This window comes from Heterocephalus glaber, unplaced genomic scaffold, assembly GCF_053883595.1.
Source record: "Heterocephalus glaber isolate CG9 unplaced genomic scaffold, H.glaber_assembly_v1.0 deba00001067, whole genome shotgun sequence".
Classification (NCBI taxonomy): domain Eukaryota; kingdom Metazoa; phylum Chordata; class Mammalia; order Rodentia; family Bathyergidae; genus Heterocephalus; species Heterocephalus glaber.
In genome coordinates, this window is record NW_028258187.1 from 751,699 (window position 1) to 766,408 (window position 14,710).

The window sequence follows — 14,710 nt, forward strand, 5'->3', positions numbered from 1 at the left end:
ATTCATGCCAATTAAAAATTATTACAATTGGGCTGGGGATTTAGCTCAGTGGTTTCGCCGCCTGCTACGCAAGTGCAAGAACCTGAGTTCAATCCCCAGTACCAAAAAAAAAACTGTTACAATAATTGACAAATCATTAAATTAAAAGACATTCATGTTGACTAATAGGTTATCAATAATTCTCTAAATTTTAACATAGAAATCATGCATATACCCCTTTGCTGGTATAGAAAATATGCATTTACGACTGCTGTACCACACATCAGCTGTGTAACAGTTTTTTATGCCATTTTGATGTTTCCTTTAAAGAACCGAAACATGATGAAACGTGGTCTGCTAAACCAGTGGCTTTCTTTGCATATTGTAATGGAAGACCCCTGAGAAGCGGCACGGGCCGCCTGTTTGGACAGCCATCATGTACCACTGCGGTTCAAGCTGATGTAACAATCGAAGTCAAATCAGCCGCCCAGCAGCAAGACATACAAATTATGTCCCCATCGTGAACATGTTAAGTTGCTAGGACTAGGCTTGAACTTGTGATCCTCCTGCCTCAGGCTCCCAAAGTGCTGAGATTACTGGCGTATGGTCCATGCCAGGCTTCTGGTCCTTAAAAGAGCCTACCTTGAATAGTAACTGGCTCTGCCAGGTCTAAGGCTGGAGAAATGCAAGCAGGGTATGTGGGAAACAACTCTGCCATTTCTCTCCTGTAATCATATATAACTGATACAGTTGTTTTAGCTCAGCCCTAAGTGGGAGGGATCATATTTCTTGATATTTAAGAGGCAATAGTTTTATAGTGACATTAGTAAAGTGAAAACAGGTAGAAAATCTCTACGTAATGTGTTTGCATAAATTGTTAGTCGTTTTCATTGGATCAGCTCACAAAGATGAAGTTCCTAGGGAAATCAGTCATTTTAAATATGCAATTTTGGTGAGGGGCTAGGTAGGGAAACATTAAGGAGGTTAATATTTGAATATTTGGTCATGCTGTTACATGTTTGTGCACAGGAACTTGACCTGCCGCTTCTGAAAGTGGCTGCTCCAGAGATTGTGTCAGGAGTTTCTGGGGAATCTGAACAGAAGCTCAGAGACTTATTTGAACAAGCTGTGGTGAGTTAGCTAATGGCTAATGTCAGGTTGTCAGATGTTACATGCTTTCTCTGATGCTACTATGTATTTGTTATCTCTTTCACTGGCCATTCTTTTTTAAATATGGCATTTGGCTACACATGACAACTAAATATTTAAAGTAGACTTAATGATATGGGCTCTTACATAAGTAATCTGTTTGATGTGAAATCAGACATAAAGATAATTTGTAGAAAGGTCTGACCATCATACCCAGTAGTCATATGTTGAATATATGTCATCCTTAGGATATTTTCATTCACTTTTACTTTTCTCAACCTAGGTTTGATCAAACAACTTCTAAGCACTGTGAACATTGTTATATCTAGGCTTATTACATTATAAAAGAAACCATAAAAATGCCAGAATAAACACTTCTATTTGTATAATTGAAGCTGTATAAAGAAAATTCTCTACCAGAGAATTACAGATTGGGTTTTACCCTAATTGTAATTTCTATTATTAAAATTTGGCGCTTTTCTTCTTTGGCTTTTATGTTATTAAAATTTGGAAGGTGAAAAAAAAATTTTGGAAGGTGATGTATACATCCCATTAAAGTTTTACCTTCAGTCATTTCTTTGCCTTTGGCTATGATCAAGTGTAAAATTTTACTTTCAGCACAGTGTCATGGTTAAGTAATTTGAGTGAAATTTGAGTGTAATTTGAGTGAAAAAGGTAGGTTCAGATCCTGTGCTATCACATGTGATGTTGGACAAGATATTTAACCACTCTGTGCCCTCAATTTCCTTACTAGTAAATATGGTTAATAATATGCCTAGATCTTACAGTGTTGTTGAGAGTATTTACAGCAAGAACCCTGTAAATATTAGCCATCATATTGTTATACACACTTGAACAGAAATCACTTGAGCAGATAGGAATTATCACTGTGGCTAAAACTAAAAGATACTGAAAATTTTAATTTCATGTCTTTATTTGCATCTAGACTGTATAATAGCTGATGAACATGGCTGATACAACTGCTAGAGGCTGTTGTGAAATTAGAAAATAAATTATATCTTAGCAGTGAATTTCAGCAGTAACTGAGAAAAAATATTTCAAGAGTGGAGCCCATCCACTTGGTTTGTTGTGTAGGCTGACACTAAAAAAAGTGTGGGCATGATAAGGAAGAATGCAGAGAAAGGTGGGAAAGGCAGTGTGCAAAGTTAGGCTGACTCTTTCTGAGGTGCCTCCTGTTTTCCAGAATGTGCCATTTCAGTTGTTAACTGGCATATGTAGCCAGGGATAGGTAGTAAATTTTGTGTTTATGGTAAACACAATGCTGAATAATGATAAGAGGGACAAATGGCACTTTCAGGACATGAATTCTGTGTTTACATCTCTAAACCAGTACTGTGCTTAAGTCAGTGTTTAGTAAAGACAAGATTTAGCAGCCCCTTCCCTGGGCTCAGAAAGGGGTCAGATCAGAAAAGGTAGTTCTGGGCAGAAAACTAATTTTTTTTTTTAGGCTAGAATAAACTCTGATGGGTTTTGACATAGGATGTTAAATTCTATAGATGGTGGCAATGATCGTATAACACTGAATGTACTTAATGCCACTGAACTGTACTCTTAAAATGGTACATTTTATATATTTGCCACAATTTAAAAACTTATGGTACTTCTTAAGTTCCTCTCCTGGCAGATTCCAAAGGAAAGCATGGACTGTTTTTGGTTTTGTTTTTGAGATAGGGTCTAGCTAAGTAGGTCAGACTGGCCTTGAACTCTAGCTCCAAAGTGGCCTTGAACTCAGCAGTCATTCTGCCTTAGCCCTCCGGGTTCTGGGATTACTGAGGTGCACCACCACACCTGGCTTTTTTTTTTACTTTTTTGAGCTATGTAGTTCAGGCTGGCCTTAAACTCAATATGTAGCCCTTGCTGGCCTTGAACTCATGGCAATCTTCCTGCCTTAGCCTCCTGGGTGTTGGGATTACAGGCGTGTGCCACTATACTCAGCTTTTAATTTTTTTTAAAGTATGGACATTTTATGTTGGTAAAAATATTTAATAACATTTGTAGTGAACTTAGGGTTTCTGATTTAAAGTTTTAAAAGTTACTGTTTATATTCTGTATGATAGAAAATGTCTGATTTACAAAAGAATGTCAGTAGCTTTTTCAAAACATGGATTGATGAAAAGACTGTAAGTGTGATAGCCTGTAGTCTCTTACTGTCCTCTTTTAAACATCTTGGTTCCCTTTAAGACACGTAGAAATCAGACCTAACACACTGTGAGGGTAATTCTTTCAGTGAATGATACTTGATCTTTAAAATGCTAAAACATGCATATATTTAACTATGCTTCAGTATATGGAATGTATATATGATTGTCTTTTTGTGATATTTTTATTTCTAGTCAAGTGCACCATGCATTGTTTTCATTGATGAAATTGATGCTATTACTCCCAAAAGAGAAGTTGCTTCAAAAGACATGGAACGAAGAATTGTAGCTCAGCTTCTATCCTGTATGGATGGTCAGTTTAAAATAATGAATTCATTTAAAGACAATACATCCTTAAAACAGTATAAGTCATACATGAAGATATAAAACATTCAAACAGTAAATGTCACAGTGTAAAATAAGAAATCTTTTTAATAAAAGACTAAACCCCAGGGGCTGGGGATTTAGCTTGGTGGTTCCACCACCTGCCTCACAAACACAAGGTCCTGAGATCGATCCCCGGTACAAAAAAAAAAAAGACTACACCCCTGATTTAAAATTTGTAAAGTGTATCATTATTTTTAATCCATTTACATACACATATACTAACAGATTGTTCTACTTTTAATAATTCTGGCATTGTACTATACACTTTGTTCTTCAACTTATTTGTCCCTTAGCAATATGTCTTGGAAATATTTCCACATTTTTTAACCTGTTTTAGAGTGGTGTGTGGAATCATTTACGATAGAAACACCATATTGTGTTTAAGCATTCCCACATTGATGGATATTTAAGTTGTTTTCAATTTTTTTGCTTCAAGGGAATGTTCTTAAAAGGAGCCTTTTGGTGCACATGTATATTTCTATGATAAATAGCAGAAATTGAATTGACAGTTGAAAATTATCTTTTAAGTTTTCATGGGAAGCCAGGTATGGTGGTTCATGCCAGTAATCCCACCATTTGGGCAGGCTGAGGCAGGAGAAGTTCAAGGCCAGCCTGGGCTACATAGTGAGTCTGCTTCAAAACCAAATAGTGAAAAAAAGTTTTATGCATTTTTTTGTTTGTTTGTTTTTTTGGTTTTGGTACCGGGAATCGAACTCGTCCTTGCCCTTGTGAGGCAGGCAGTGGAACCACTGAGCTAAATCCCCAGCCCCAAAAGTTTTCTGTTTTTTAATGGAAAAGGCCAAATTGTCTTCTAAGAGTTTGCAGTTTACATTTCCCTCAACATTATATGAGTCTCCCTTTTTCCAGATCCTTGGCAATATTGAATATTACCAGTTATTTTAACTTGAGCCAATCTGTTTATTGAAAATTAGTATCTCATTTAATTTGCATTTCCCATTGTGGTTATGCATCTTTCTGATTTCTTTAGCTGTTTGTGTCATCTCCAGAATCTCATTTCTTATCCCTTTGTCCATTGCTTTATTGAATTATCTTAAAAATGGCTTGCAGGTTGAGGGTGTAGCTGAGTGTCAGAATGCTTGCCTGACTTGTGGGAGGCCCTAGTTCATGCCAGAACCACTAGATTGGAAGGAGTACTTTTAAAATTGCACAGATTTTTCTCCCTGTCTGTAACTTGTTTTTTGTTAGTTGTTAGTTATTTTGGTACTGGGGATCAAACTCAGAACCTTGTGGTTGCAAGGCAGGCATGGTGCCACTGAGCTAAATCCCTGGCCCCTGGTTTTTTATTTTTAAATACAATTATTAGATACACATTTAGGGCATAGGAATCAGAAATTGTGGAATTAGATTCTCCCTTCTTTGAAATTCTACTTGCTTTTCTGTACAAGGAAAGGTTAAAGTAGTACATACTTGATGTTCCTTGTGCCAATTTAAAGTTGCTCATTCTGTTGTTTTATTTTATTCACGGCAATGCTATTGAGGCCTGTATTCTGTGAAGAGTTTTTCATGGCTTTTCTCTAGCTAAAGAATGCAGTATCTAAAATCTTAATGACTTTTTATTTCGTTTTGTTCTTTAGTTTTTTGAGGGAAGTCTGTGCTGTGTAGTTTAGGCTGGCTTTGAACTCTGTGTAGCCCAGTCAGGCCTTGAATTCAAGGTGATCCTCCTGCCTCACCCTCCCAAGGTCTGGGATCAATAGGTGTACACCACCACACCCAGCTAAATAATCAGGATTTAGTTAGCATCTTCCTGTAAGGGAGTATAACTTCAGGCTTCCTGCTGCTCAATCCTGGTTCACGTGGGAGAAATAACATTTAGGAAAGATAAGCCTTGCATTCTGTCCATTCCTTTAAAAAAAACGTATCTCTAGATGAAGGCAGAGCAGCTTGGACTTTTGTACCCCATGTCTCAAGTTAATTCGTCATCCTTCTGGAACATACTGCTATCGACCCCAGGTTCCCCATTGTTGGATGCACACCTTGCCCAAACATGTCAGATGTGCTCCAGCTTCCGTGGTTTTACACATTCTGTGTAGAATTTCATTAACCTGTATCTTTGCTTATCAAAATCATATTCACCTTTCAGACTTTTCTGAAAAGTTATTTCTTCCCTATTCCTCTGTTGCAGTTCATAATACTTTCCTTATTTTATGGCAGTGCTTTTTTTATATAGTTCCTATCACTGTACTTCACAACACTTGTCTTACACCCTGTTTTCTTTTTTTTTTTTTTTTTTTGTTACCAGGGATCGAACTCGAGTCCTTGCGGTTGCGCAGCAGACGGCAAAACCACTGAGCTAAATCCCGGCCCTTACACCCTGTTTTTTCTTAATTATGTACTTAATATTTCTCAATAGATTATAATTACTGAGAAAACGTTGGTATTTTGTCTTCCCCATACTTTTTACATGTTAGACATATAGTGTGTTTTATATGTATATTTAAAACATACATATCTGTTAAAATGTGTAATGCTTTTTAAATGTTAAGTGATTTGTATAAGAATCATTGCCCTCGGAGTCAGATGTTTTGTTCACCTCTCATCTGTAGCTGGTTCTTACAGATCTGAATAATGTGGCTGCTACTGCTCAAGTCCTAGTCATTGGAGCTACAAACCGACCAGACTCATTAGACCCTGCTTTGAGACGTGCGGGAAGGTTTGACCGAGAAATATGCCTAGGTATCCCAGATGAAGCTTCCAGGGAAAGGTATATTTATTCTTACTTAATGATGTCGTATTGCTCCTATTTCATTGTCTAGAAATACTGTGTAGCCTTTTTTATCAGTGACACTGATTTGGAAAGGAAAAAGTCTATATTAATGCTTAAAGAAAACTTACTCATCAATAGGATAATTGTTTGGGGTGTTTTTCAGCAGTGGTAAGAGACTTAGGTACTCACACTCATTGGTCTGATCTTGCTAATAGTGGCTTGTGATTTTTAGTGTGCTCACCAGTTGGGGGCAGTGTCTGGAGCCATGGGATAGAGCAGTACTGGCTGGGCCACATATGGCAGACCCTCCTCCACATGCTTCAGCCTCCGCACTAGCCTAAGACCATGGGTCAGTGAGAGAGTTTAACACTGTGTTTGCTAGGACCAGCCTTCGTAGTAATTGGGGTTAAGTATCCAGAGAACACATAGATGTCCGCCAATGAACAACAATATAACTATAATCAAAAATAGCTCAGGAAGCATTGTTCAGGTAGTAGAACAGAAATCTGCTGAGAAGTGTTCTGAACTATCCCATTTATAATGGCTTCTCCCTTAACTTCACTAAAGTTTGGTGTAATCACCAACCACTTTTAGGAACAGTGGTAAATAAAGGAAGGAAATAGTCATAGGGTATTGGCTCCATCTTCATACAGTCTGGAGTGATGGCTCTGGGGCTGCTGCATAGTTGCTGTCCTGGGATGCCCACTTTTGTCAGGGACCTACACTGGCTGTTTCCTTTCTTGGATCCCCTGTTGCTAGAACCCACCCACCTTGACTTTTCTGGTTTATTCTGTTCTTTTGCCACAGCATATTCTACAGTAATGAGACATGATGTGTAGAGATAAAATGTGGGCCCTTTTGTGTCCTTCTGTTTTTCCTTTCTTAGTTGCTTAAGGTAGGACTCTGCCCAGAAAACCTGCTACAAATGATTTCCCTCAATCACTTTGACAGCATTTCGTTGTTTCATTTTCAGTTTTGAGAAGTCTAGTGTCATACTAACCGGTGATGTGACTTTTTTCTTGAAAGTTTCTCAGTTTAAAAGTAATATTTTATTATCAGTACTGGGTTGTTTCTGCAGTCCTGGGAATGAGCCTTATGCATGGTAGAAGTTCTCTGCCACTGAGCTACACCCAGTCCAACCCTAATTTTTTTTTTTTTTTTTTTTTTGGTACCAGGTATTGAACTTGGGTCCTTGTGCTTGCGCAGCAGGCAGTGAAACCACTGAGCTAAATCCCCACCCTTCCATCCCTAATTTTTAAAGTTATAATAGGCATGAACTTTTTAATTTATTGTCATGAGTGGTCTGTAGAACAGTATACACAGAGGCCTGGGAGCTTTGTTTCTGGAACGGTTTTGGTAGTAGTCTAGCAATAATTTTCTCCATACTGTTTTCTCCATTTGTTCAGTTGGGGTTAAGATTCTGGACTTACTGTATTCATTCTCTACTTGTCTTTTTTCCTTCGTGTTTGTAATTTGATTATCTTACTACTTTTTGTTTTCTGAATTCTCTATTTCCTGTAAAAGTTTTTTTCTGCATGTGTGTATGTGTATTTGTTTTGATCTGTCTTACATTGTACTGTAGTGAGGATCAGTGGGAAGTAAAATGGAAAGTCAAGCAGAAGGTCTTGGTGTATAGTAACTCTTGGTAATTGAGAGCTGTTGCAGTCATTGTTACTGGTTATTGGTGGCTTCCTGAGATGTAGTCCTTGCAATATGAATGTGTTTGTTCGTATTGTGAGGCTGCCTAGACATCTGCAGTGTACCTACTTTGTTGAAGACCGAGTGGCATTGTGAAGAGGTCTGATAACCAGCTAACTGGTCCAGGTAGCAGTTTCTGTAGATTATGTTGGATCTATTCAGGTTTTTTCGGAAAAGGATCTTTGGATAGCACTATGTGACTCTAAATCTACTATAGGAGTAGTTGTTAACTGCTGAACTAAAATCCTGACACCAGATTCAACCTGTTCCAATTAAGTTAAGTTTATAAGTCCTATATGAAATGCACTGTGAATCAAATCCTTAACCCTAGGTGGGCCTGAGAATTTGGGAACAAGAATTTGGACCACATAATTTGAATTAGTAGTCTTACACACTAGACCAGGAATGTTGTGTTGGTTGATCAAAAATTATCTTGCTTATATTATGTAATAAGTACCTGTATAAGGTTAACAGCCTTGTGTGAAGATTCATGTTTAAAACAGTGCAGTTCAAAAATAAATAAATAAATACATACATACATACATACATACAAACTGCAGTTCAACCCTGTCCATAGAAGGTCAAAGTGAAAACTGTTAGACTTGAAAAGTTCAGTGTGTATCAAGATAGCATTTGGCTGTTGAGTAGAATTAATAGTTTAAATGTGGAGGGAGGCCTTTCACTTGGCAGGGGCCATTTAATCTACTTTAAAAGCTCTCCCACTGGAAAAATTGGGCTTCAACTTGCCAAAGATTAAAACTAGACCTATGTCTCTCACCATGCACTAAACTAAAATCAAAATGGATTAAAGATCTAAATATTAAAATAGAAACTCTGAACCAGTTGGAACAGAGGTTAGGTAGAACCCTTGAAGACACCGGTGTAGGAAAAGAGTCTATGAACAAAACCTCAGTTGCCCATGAACTAGCACAAACAATCAACAAGTGGGATCTCTTCTTATTAAAAGGCTTCTGCACAGCAAGAGAAACCACCAGCAGTGTGAAGAGACAACCCACAATGTGGGAAAAAGTCTTCACCTCTTCCTCAGACAAAGGTCTACTATCTCGAATCTATAAAGAACTTCAAAAGATCAGACCTCCCAAATTTAAAGACCCAATCTGAAATGAACAGACATTTCTCAGACAAAGAAGTAGACATGGCAAATAAATACATGAAAAACTGTTCAACATCACTGGTCATTGGAGAGATGCAAATGAAAACAACACTGAGATTCCACTTCACTCCAGAAAGAATGGCTGCTATCATGAAATCAACCAATAACAAATGGTGGCGGGGCTGTGGGGAAAGAGGAACCCTGCTCCACTGCTGGTGGGAGTGTAGACTGATGCAACCACTGTGGAAATCAGTATGGAGATACCTCAAAGAACTAGGACTGGAAGTCCCATTTGACCCCGCTATTGCCCTGCTGGGGATCTTCTCCAAAGAATTAAAAGAATCATAACACAGTGATATATGTGTGCCCGTGTTCATAGCAGCACAGTTTATAATAGCTGAAACTTGGAAACAGCCCAAATGCCCATCAACTGGAGACTGGATAAAGAAAATGTGGTTTTTTTATAAAATGGAGTACTACTCAGCCATAAAAAATGAGAAATTAGAGACATTTATAGCTAAGTGGATGCACACACATTGAGGCGATACTCTTAAGTGAAATAAATAGGACACACTTGTAAATACCGAATAGTTTCTCTGGTGTGAGAAACTGAAAGTGTAAATAAGGACTAAATGTATAATAGGTAATGTGAAATAGGAAGAAAAGGGGCAAAGGGGAAGGAAGTGGGAGGGCCAGGGGAAAGGATAGAAGGGAATGGGATTAATATGAGAAAATGGAAAAATAGGAACAAAATCTTTGTAAAGAGGGAAGACTGGAGGGGTTGAAGGGAGGGCTGGGCAAGGGTGAAAAATAAGAACCAAGAGAGACTATGTAAAGGTGCAAATTTCCAATGATGAATGTCATTATATTGTATACCTAAAATGTACCAATGATTAGAATGAATAATCGATAACGCAAAATAGGAAGAAAAGGTCCAAAGGGGTAGGGGTAGTGGGAGGGGCAGGGGAAAGGAAAGAAGGGAAAGGAATAATGCTGAAAAATGGAAAAATTGGAAATAAAGTCTTTGTAAATAGGGAAGGGTGGAGGGCGTGAAGGGAGGGCTAGGAATGGGGAAAAGATAAGAACCAAGATGCATTATGTAAAGGTACAATTCCCAATGAGAAATGTAATTGTGTTGTATACCTCAAATGTACCAATAAAAGAATTTAATTAAAAAAGAAAAAAACAGTGCTCCCACAAGTTATTTATCTTATCTCCTGTGTAATAATTTATAAAATTCTTAAATATTTTTTAAAATCTGCCTTTCTGTTGCTCACAAGACTTAGCATAGTTCCTAAAAAAGGATATCTGGCGTTATCCTTTCTGGAATAAGGTCAGACATGTAATTTAATTTAGCACTTGTTGAGTGGTAAATGAATTATTTGACCTTGTAGTTCTTATGATACCACTGACAGTTTAATACATGTAAAGAACTTCAAATAAATATATTTGGTGACTTGCTTCTACTATTAGGTTAGGAATTTGAAATGTTTTCCTTGTCTTTTCTACAGAATACTTCAAACTTTATGCCGAAAACTGAGACTTCCTGAAACATTCAATTTTTGCCACTTAGCACATCTGACACCAGGCTTTGTTGGTGCCGATCTGATGGCACTTTGCCGAGAGGCAGCCGTATGTGCAGTGAACAGGGCCTTGATGAAGCTGCAGAAGCAACAAAGAGGAGGCCCTGAGGGCAGAGGCGGCCAGGGGGAAAGGCTGGAAACAGAGCCCACTTCGGAAACACAGGTGCGCTTTTGAATATTCTTTTGGGGATCAGATTCAGGACCTTGTGCTTATGAGGCAGGTGCAGTGCCACTGAGCTAAATCCCCGGCCCTTGGATATTCTTTATGTTTTCTTCAGTTTAAGTGTCACTAGCGAGATTTAGTCCCTTACAGAACAGTTTGCCACATGTTAGGGCATTGGTACTTAGGGTAATTTTTCTGGTTAACTTTTGATTAAGTAAACTAGGAGAGCGTGCTGATGCAGCCAATTTATTTTCCCCAGCTGTAATCCACTCTGGAGAACAGTGGGCCCTTTGCCCACTGTTGGGTTTTTTGTTTTGTTTTGTTTTGTTTTTTGGTACCGGGGATCGAACTCGGTGGTGGCACAACAGAGCTACATCCCCGGCCCTCCATAGAATTTTGTTACAGTTTGCACAATGGTCTTCTGGCTACTATATGATTTGATTGGCATAGTCTTGTGGAGGAAATACTCTTTCTGCTTTTTATCATCCAAGACTATGAGGTTGGCTGACTTTCCAGGGCTACATGGACTCTACAGAGAGGTGTTCAAGCCAGATCTTCTGTTTTCTGATCGTTTGGTTTTTCCTTATTTGAAGCCAATGTCATTTCTGTTAATAATGATAATAAACTTCCTTTTATATTACATATAAATTAGAATTTTTAAAAATATTTTTTAAATTGAATTATTTTCTTCTTATGAAGCAAAACTTTCATTCTGAAAAGGAGATATATTCTGTGCTCACTGCAAAATCTATTTTAGTCATTTTCCAGATTTAGCAGGACAGAGGGCAACTGCAGGAAGTGGAGCATCACACCTCCATGGTCAGAACAAACTTTGGGGCGAAAAAGCAATTCAGATCATTATTCAAAATAATGAAGCACTGTGCTTGAACACAAAAATAAACAAGTGCAGATTAAAAGTCACTCAGGGTAACCGAGCACAGCTTGTTACTGCTGATTGAAGATGAAGAATATTGCCCTCTGTTATTATAAATATAAGGTCATCTTGAAACACTCCCAGACTCAAAGGTGTATTTACAAACACTGTTAAAGATTTTATTTTTAAAGCTGGATGTGATAGTGCACTCCTGCAATCCTAGCACTCGGGAGGCTGAGGCAGGAAGATTGCGAGGAGTTGGAGGCCAATCTAGACTACATAGTGCATTCAAGGCTGGTCTGAGCTATGTAGCAAGACCCTGTCTCAACAAAACAAAACTCACATTGCTATTAATCCCCTCTAAATATATCCCCTTGCTTCATAGCTCTTGCCATTTTCTGAAGCAGATCTGGAAGTCCTCTTCATGTCTCTGCAGTGCCTTGCCTGCCTCAGTAGTCGAAAGATTTACCTTTCGTGATCACTTTGACTTTAGGGGAGAGACAGAAATAGCTCTGTGCCAGACCTGTGAATAAGATTGATGAGGGACATGCTCTAATGTTTTTATTTCATAGAAATTGCTGTACATGGTTGATGGAGTTGTAATTAGAAATACAGTGAATGTTTAAATAAAGATTCTTTTACAGTAAAGCGCACATCATCACTAACCCCCTCAGAATACCCCCCTCATTTCGAACCCATCATTCTTGGGCTCTACCGCCTTTTCCTGTAACAAGTTTTTAAAACTTTAAACATTCACTAAGTTTTCGATCCCTCTTTGTACATTCCATTAGCATTCCTTTGTCAAAGCTGTATTGTCCCAGTGTTACTTCTGAGGTAGTTCTACTACCTGTCATACCTGCTGAACTTCTAATAATGTTCAGTGGTAACTGTTAAAACATAATGTAAAAACATTGTGGTGGAAGCTTAACCTTGACCTGCTTCAGACACACTCCACCTGTGCTGAGGTTGACACTGGCAAATATGGAAAGGGGCTGTTGCTTAAGTTTACTTATTTTATCCTTTCTTTTCATGTTCTTTACAAAGAAATCTACCCCTAAAATTCAAGATTTATAGTGCTAGGAAAATTGCATACTCTGTACTTATTTAATAAAGTATCAGGGAACCATACAATGAAATTATATTGTCAGAGCTCCTTGATATCAGTATTCAGCTGCTTCATTAATATTTGTTAATGAAATGGGACATATCATGGTTAATGGAATGAATATTTGCCAACTTCTTGGGTTCACTACATCTAGCCCTAGTAGAGTATGTAGAAATTATATATATTTGGTGGTATGAAATTGATATACCTTTGCTTGACCAGGCATATGACCCATTTAGAATAAAACAAACCTAAGTCTTGTGTCAAAGAAAGAAAATTACTAAAATACATAGCAGTCCACTCTAAGTTACAGAATAAGGAGTAATAAGTTTCAAAAATATAATATGTAACTTAAACAGACCTTGTGATTTAAAGATTTTCTCCCTCAATTGTTCCCCTTAAGGATGAATTGCAAAGGCTGCTGAGGTTGCTAAGAGACCAAGACCCCCTCTCAGAGGAGCAGATGCAAGGACTGTGCATTGAATTGAATGACTTCACTGTTGCTCTTGCCTCAGTCCAACCCTCTGCCAAAAGGGAAGGTTTTGTCACTGTTCCCAATGTGACTTGGGCAGACATTGGTGCTCTGGAAGATGTTAGAGAAGAGCTCACCATGGCCATACTGGTAGGTGTATCTGCTGCTGCTGTCATTGGCATATGCGATGGCCTGAGGACCAGAGGTGAGGTTACGTGTTTGCCTCCAGGTTGTGAGTCCAAACTGACTTGACTGTGTATACTCGTTTCCTCCCTTTTCCAGTGAGTTATTAGTTAAGTCATTACTCAGGGTCAAGGGGTAGGGTTCACCTTGTACCCAGGCCCTCCTTTACAGAGGGAAGTAGAGTGGGCCTCGTTCAGACTTTGCCAGTGCCATCCGTGTTGAGAATGTGTGTTGAGATAAACTTGTGCATGTGGTGTAATACAGACACATTTACTGGATCAGGGTTGTATCTCTTGTTCTTTCCAGGCACCGGTACGCAACCCAGACCAGTTCAAGGCTCTTGGCCTGGTGACTCCAGCTGGAGTCCTCCTTGCTGGTCCTCCTGGCTGTGGGAAAACTCTGCTGGCAAAGGTACAGTATGTGTTCAATTATGTGTATTTTATTTCTTAATCTCAAACAATAGTATGAATTTATCTTTACCTTTTACACTGAGATAAATGTTTTTGTAACAGTTTTCTTCAGGAAAATTCCAACTTTTTAAATGGCAAAAGTCATTGAAAAGTCCATCAATTTTAGCATGGTAGTTATTTCTGTATATTATATTCTAGCTTTTAGTAAGTATTATTACATAGTTGTAGTTTGTCACTGATGCTTGGTTTCTGCTTTGGTACAATTATTATAACTTAAGTATTTTCCTTACAGTTTTTAAAAATTACTTTTTCACTATAGGAAATATAAATAAAGCAAAAGGAAGAGGCGTTGTTTGTAAATCTTCCCATTTCTACCTACTGCCAGTCACTGTTTCATTTATTGTCAGTCTTTCCAGATGTTTTCTGTGCGTACATATAGCCAAGGATGGTGCCCCGCACTTACAGTCCCAGCACTGTGGGAAGCAGAGGCAGGAGGATTGTAAATTTGCACGCTGCCTGGGCAACTTAATGACTTGTTGAGACCCTGTCTCAAAATTAAAAAAGGGCTGGGGGCATAGCTTGTTTTGAAGGCCCTAGATTTAGTCCCCAGTAGGAAAAATAAAAGACCAGATGCAAGATAATATATTTACTTGTTTATTTTTTTGAGATGGGTTCTTCGTATGTAGTTCAGGCTGACGTTGAACTCACT

General features: G+C 38.3%; 1 protein-coding gene across 14 annotated transcripts in view; it reads left to right on the forward strand.

The window, feature by feature from the left end:
* Positions 1-14,710, forward strand: part of Nvl (nuclear VCP like) — an 81,521-nt gene that overhangs the window by 19,865 nt on the left and 46,946 nt on the right. For all 14 annotated transcript variants that reach the window (XR_002390048.2, XR_002390049.2, XM_013066524.3 and 11 more), the window contains 6 exons: positions 1,009-1,110; positions 3,483-3,600; positions 6,252-6,396; positions 10,723-10,957; positions 13,340-13,558; positions 13,898-14,002. Coding sequence is in view for 12 of the 14 variants with exons in the window: in XM_013066524.3 (XP_012921978.1) it covers positions 1,009-1,110; positions 3,483-3,600; positions 6,252-6,396; positions 10,723-10,957; positions 13,340-13,558; positions 13,898-14,002 (924 nt within the window). In the remaining 2 variants the exon portion in view is untranslated. The remainder of the gene's footprint in view (positions 1-1,008; positions 1,111-3,482; positions 3,601-6,251; positions 6,397-10,722; positions 10,958-13,339; positions 13,559-13,897; positions 14,003-14,710) is intronic.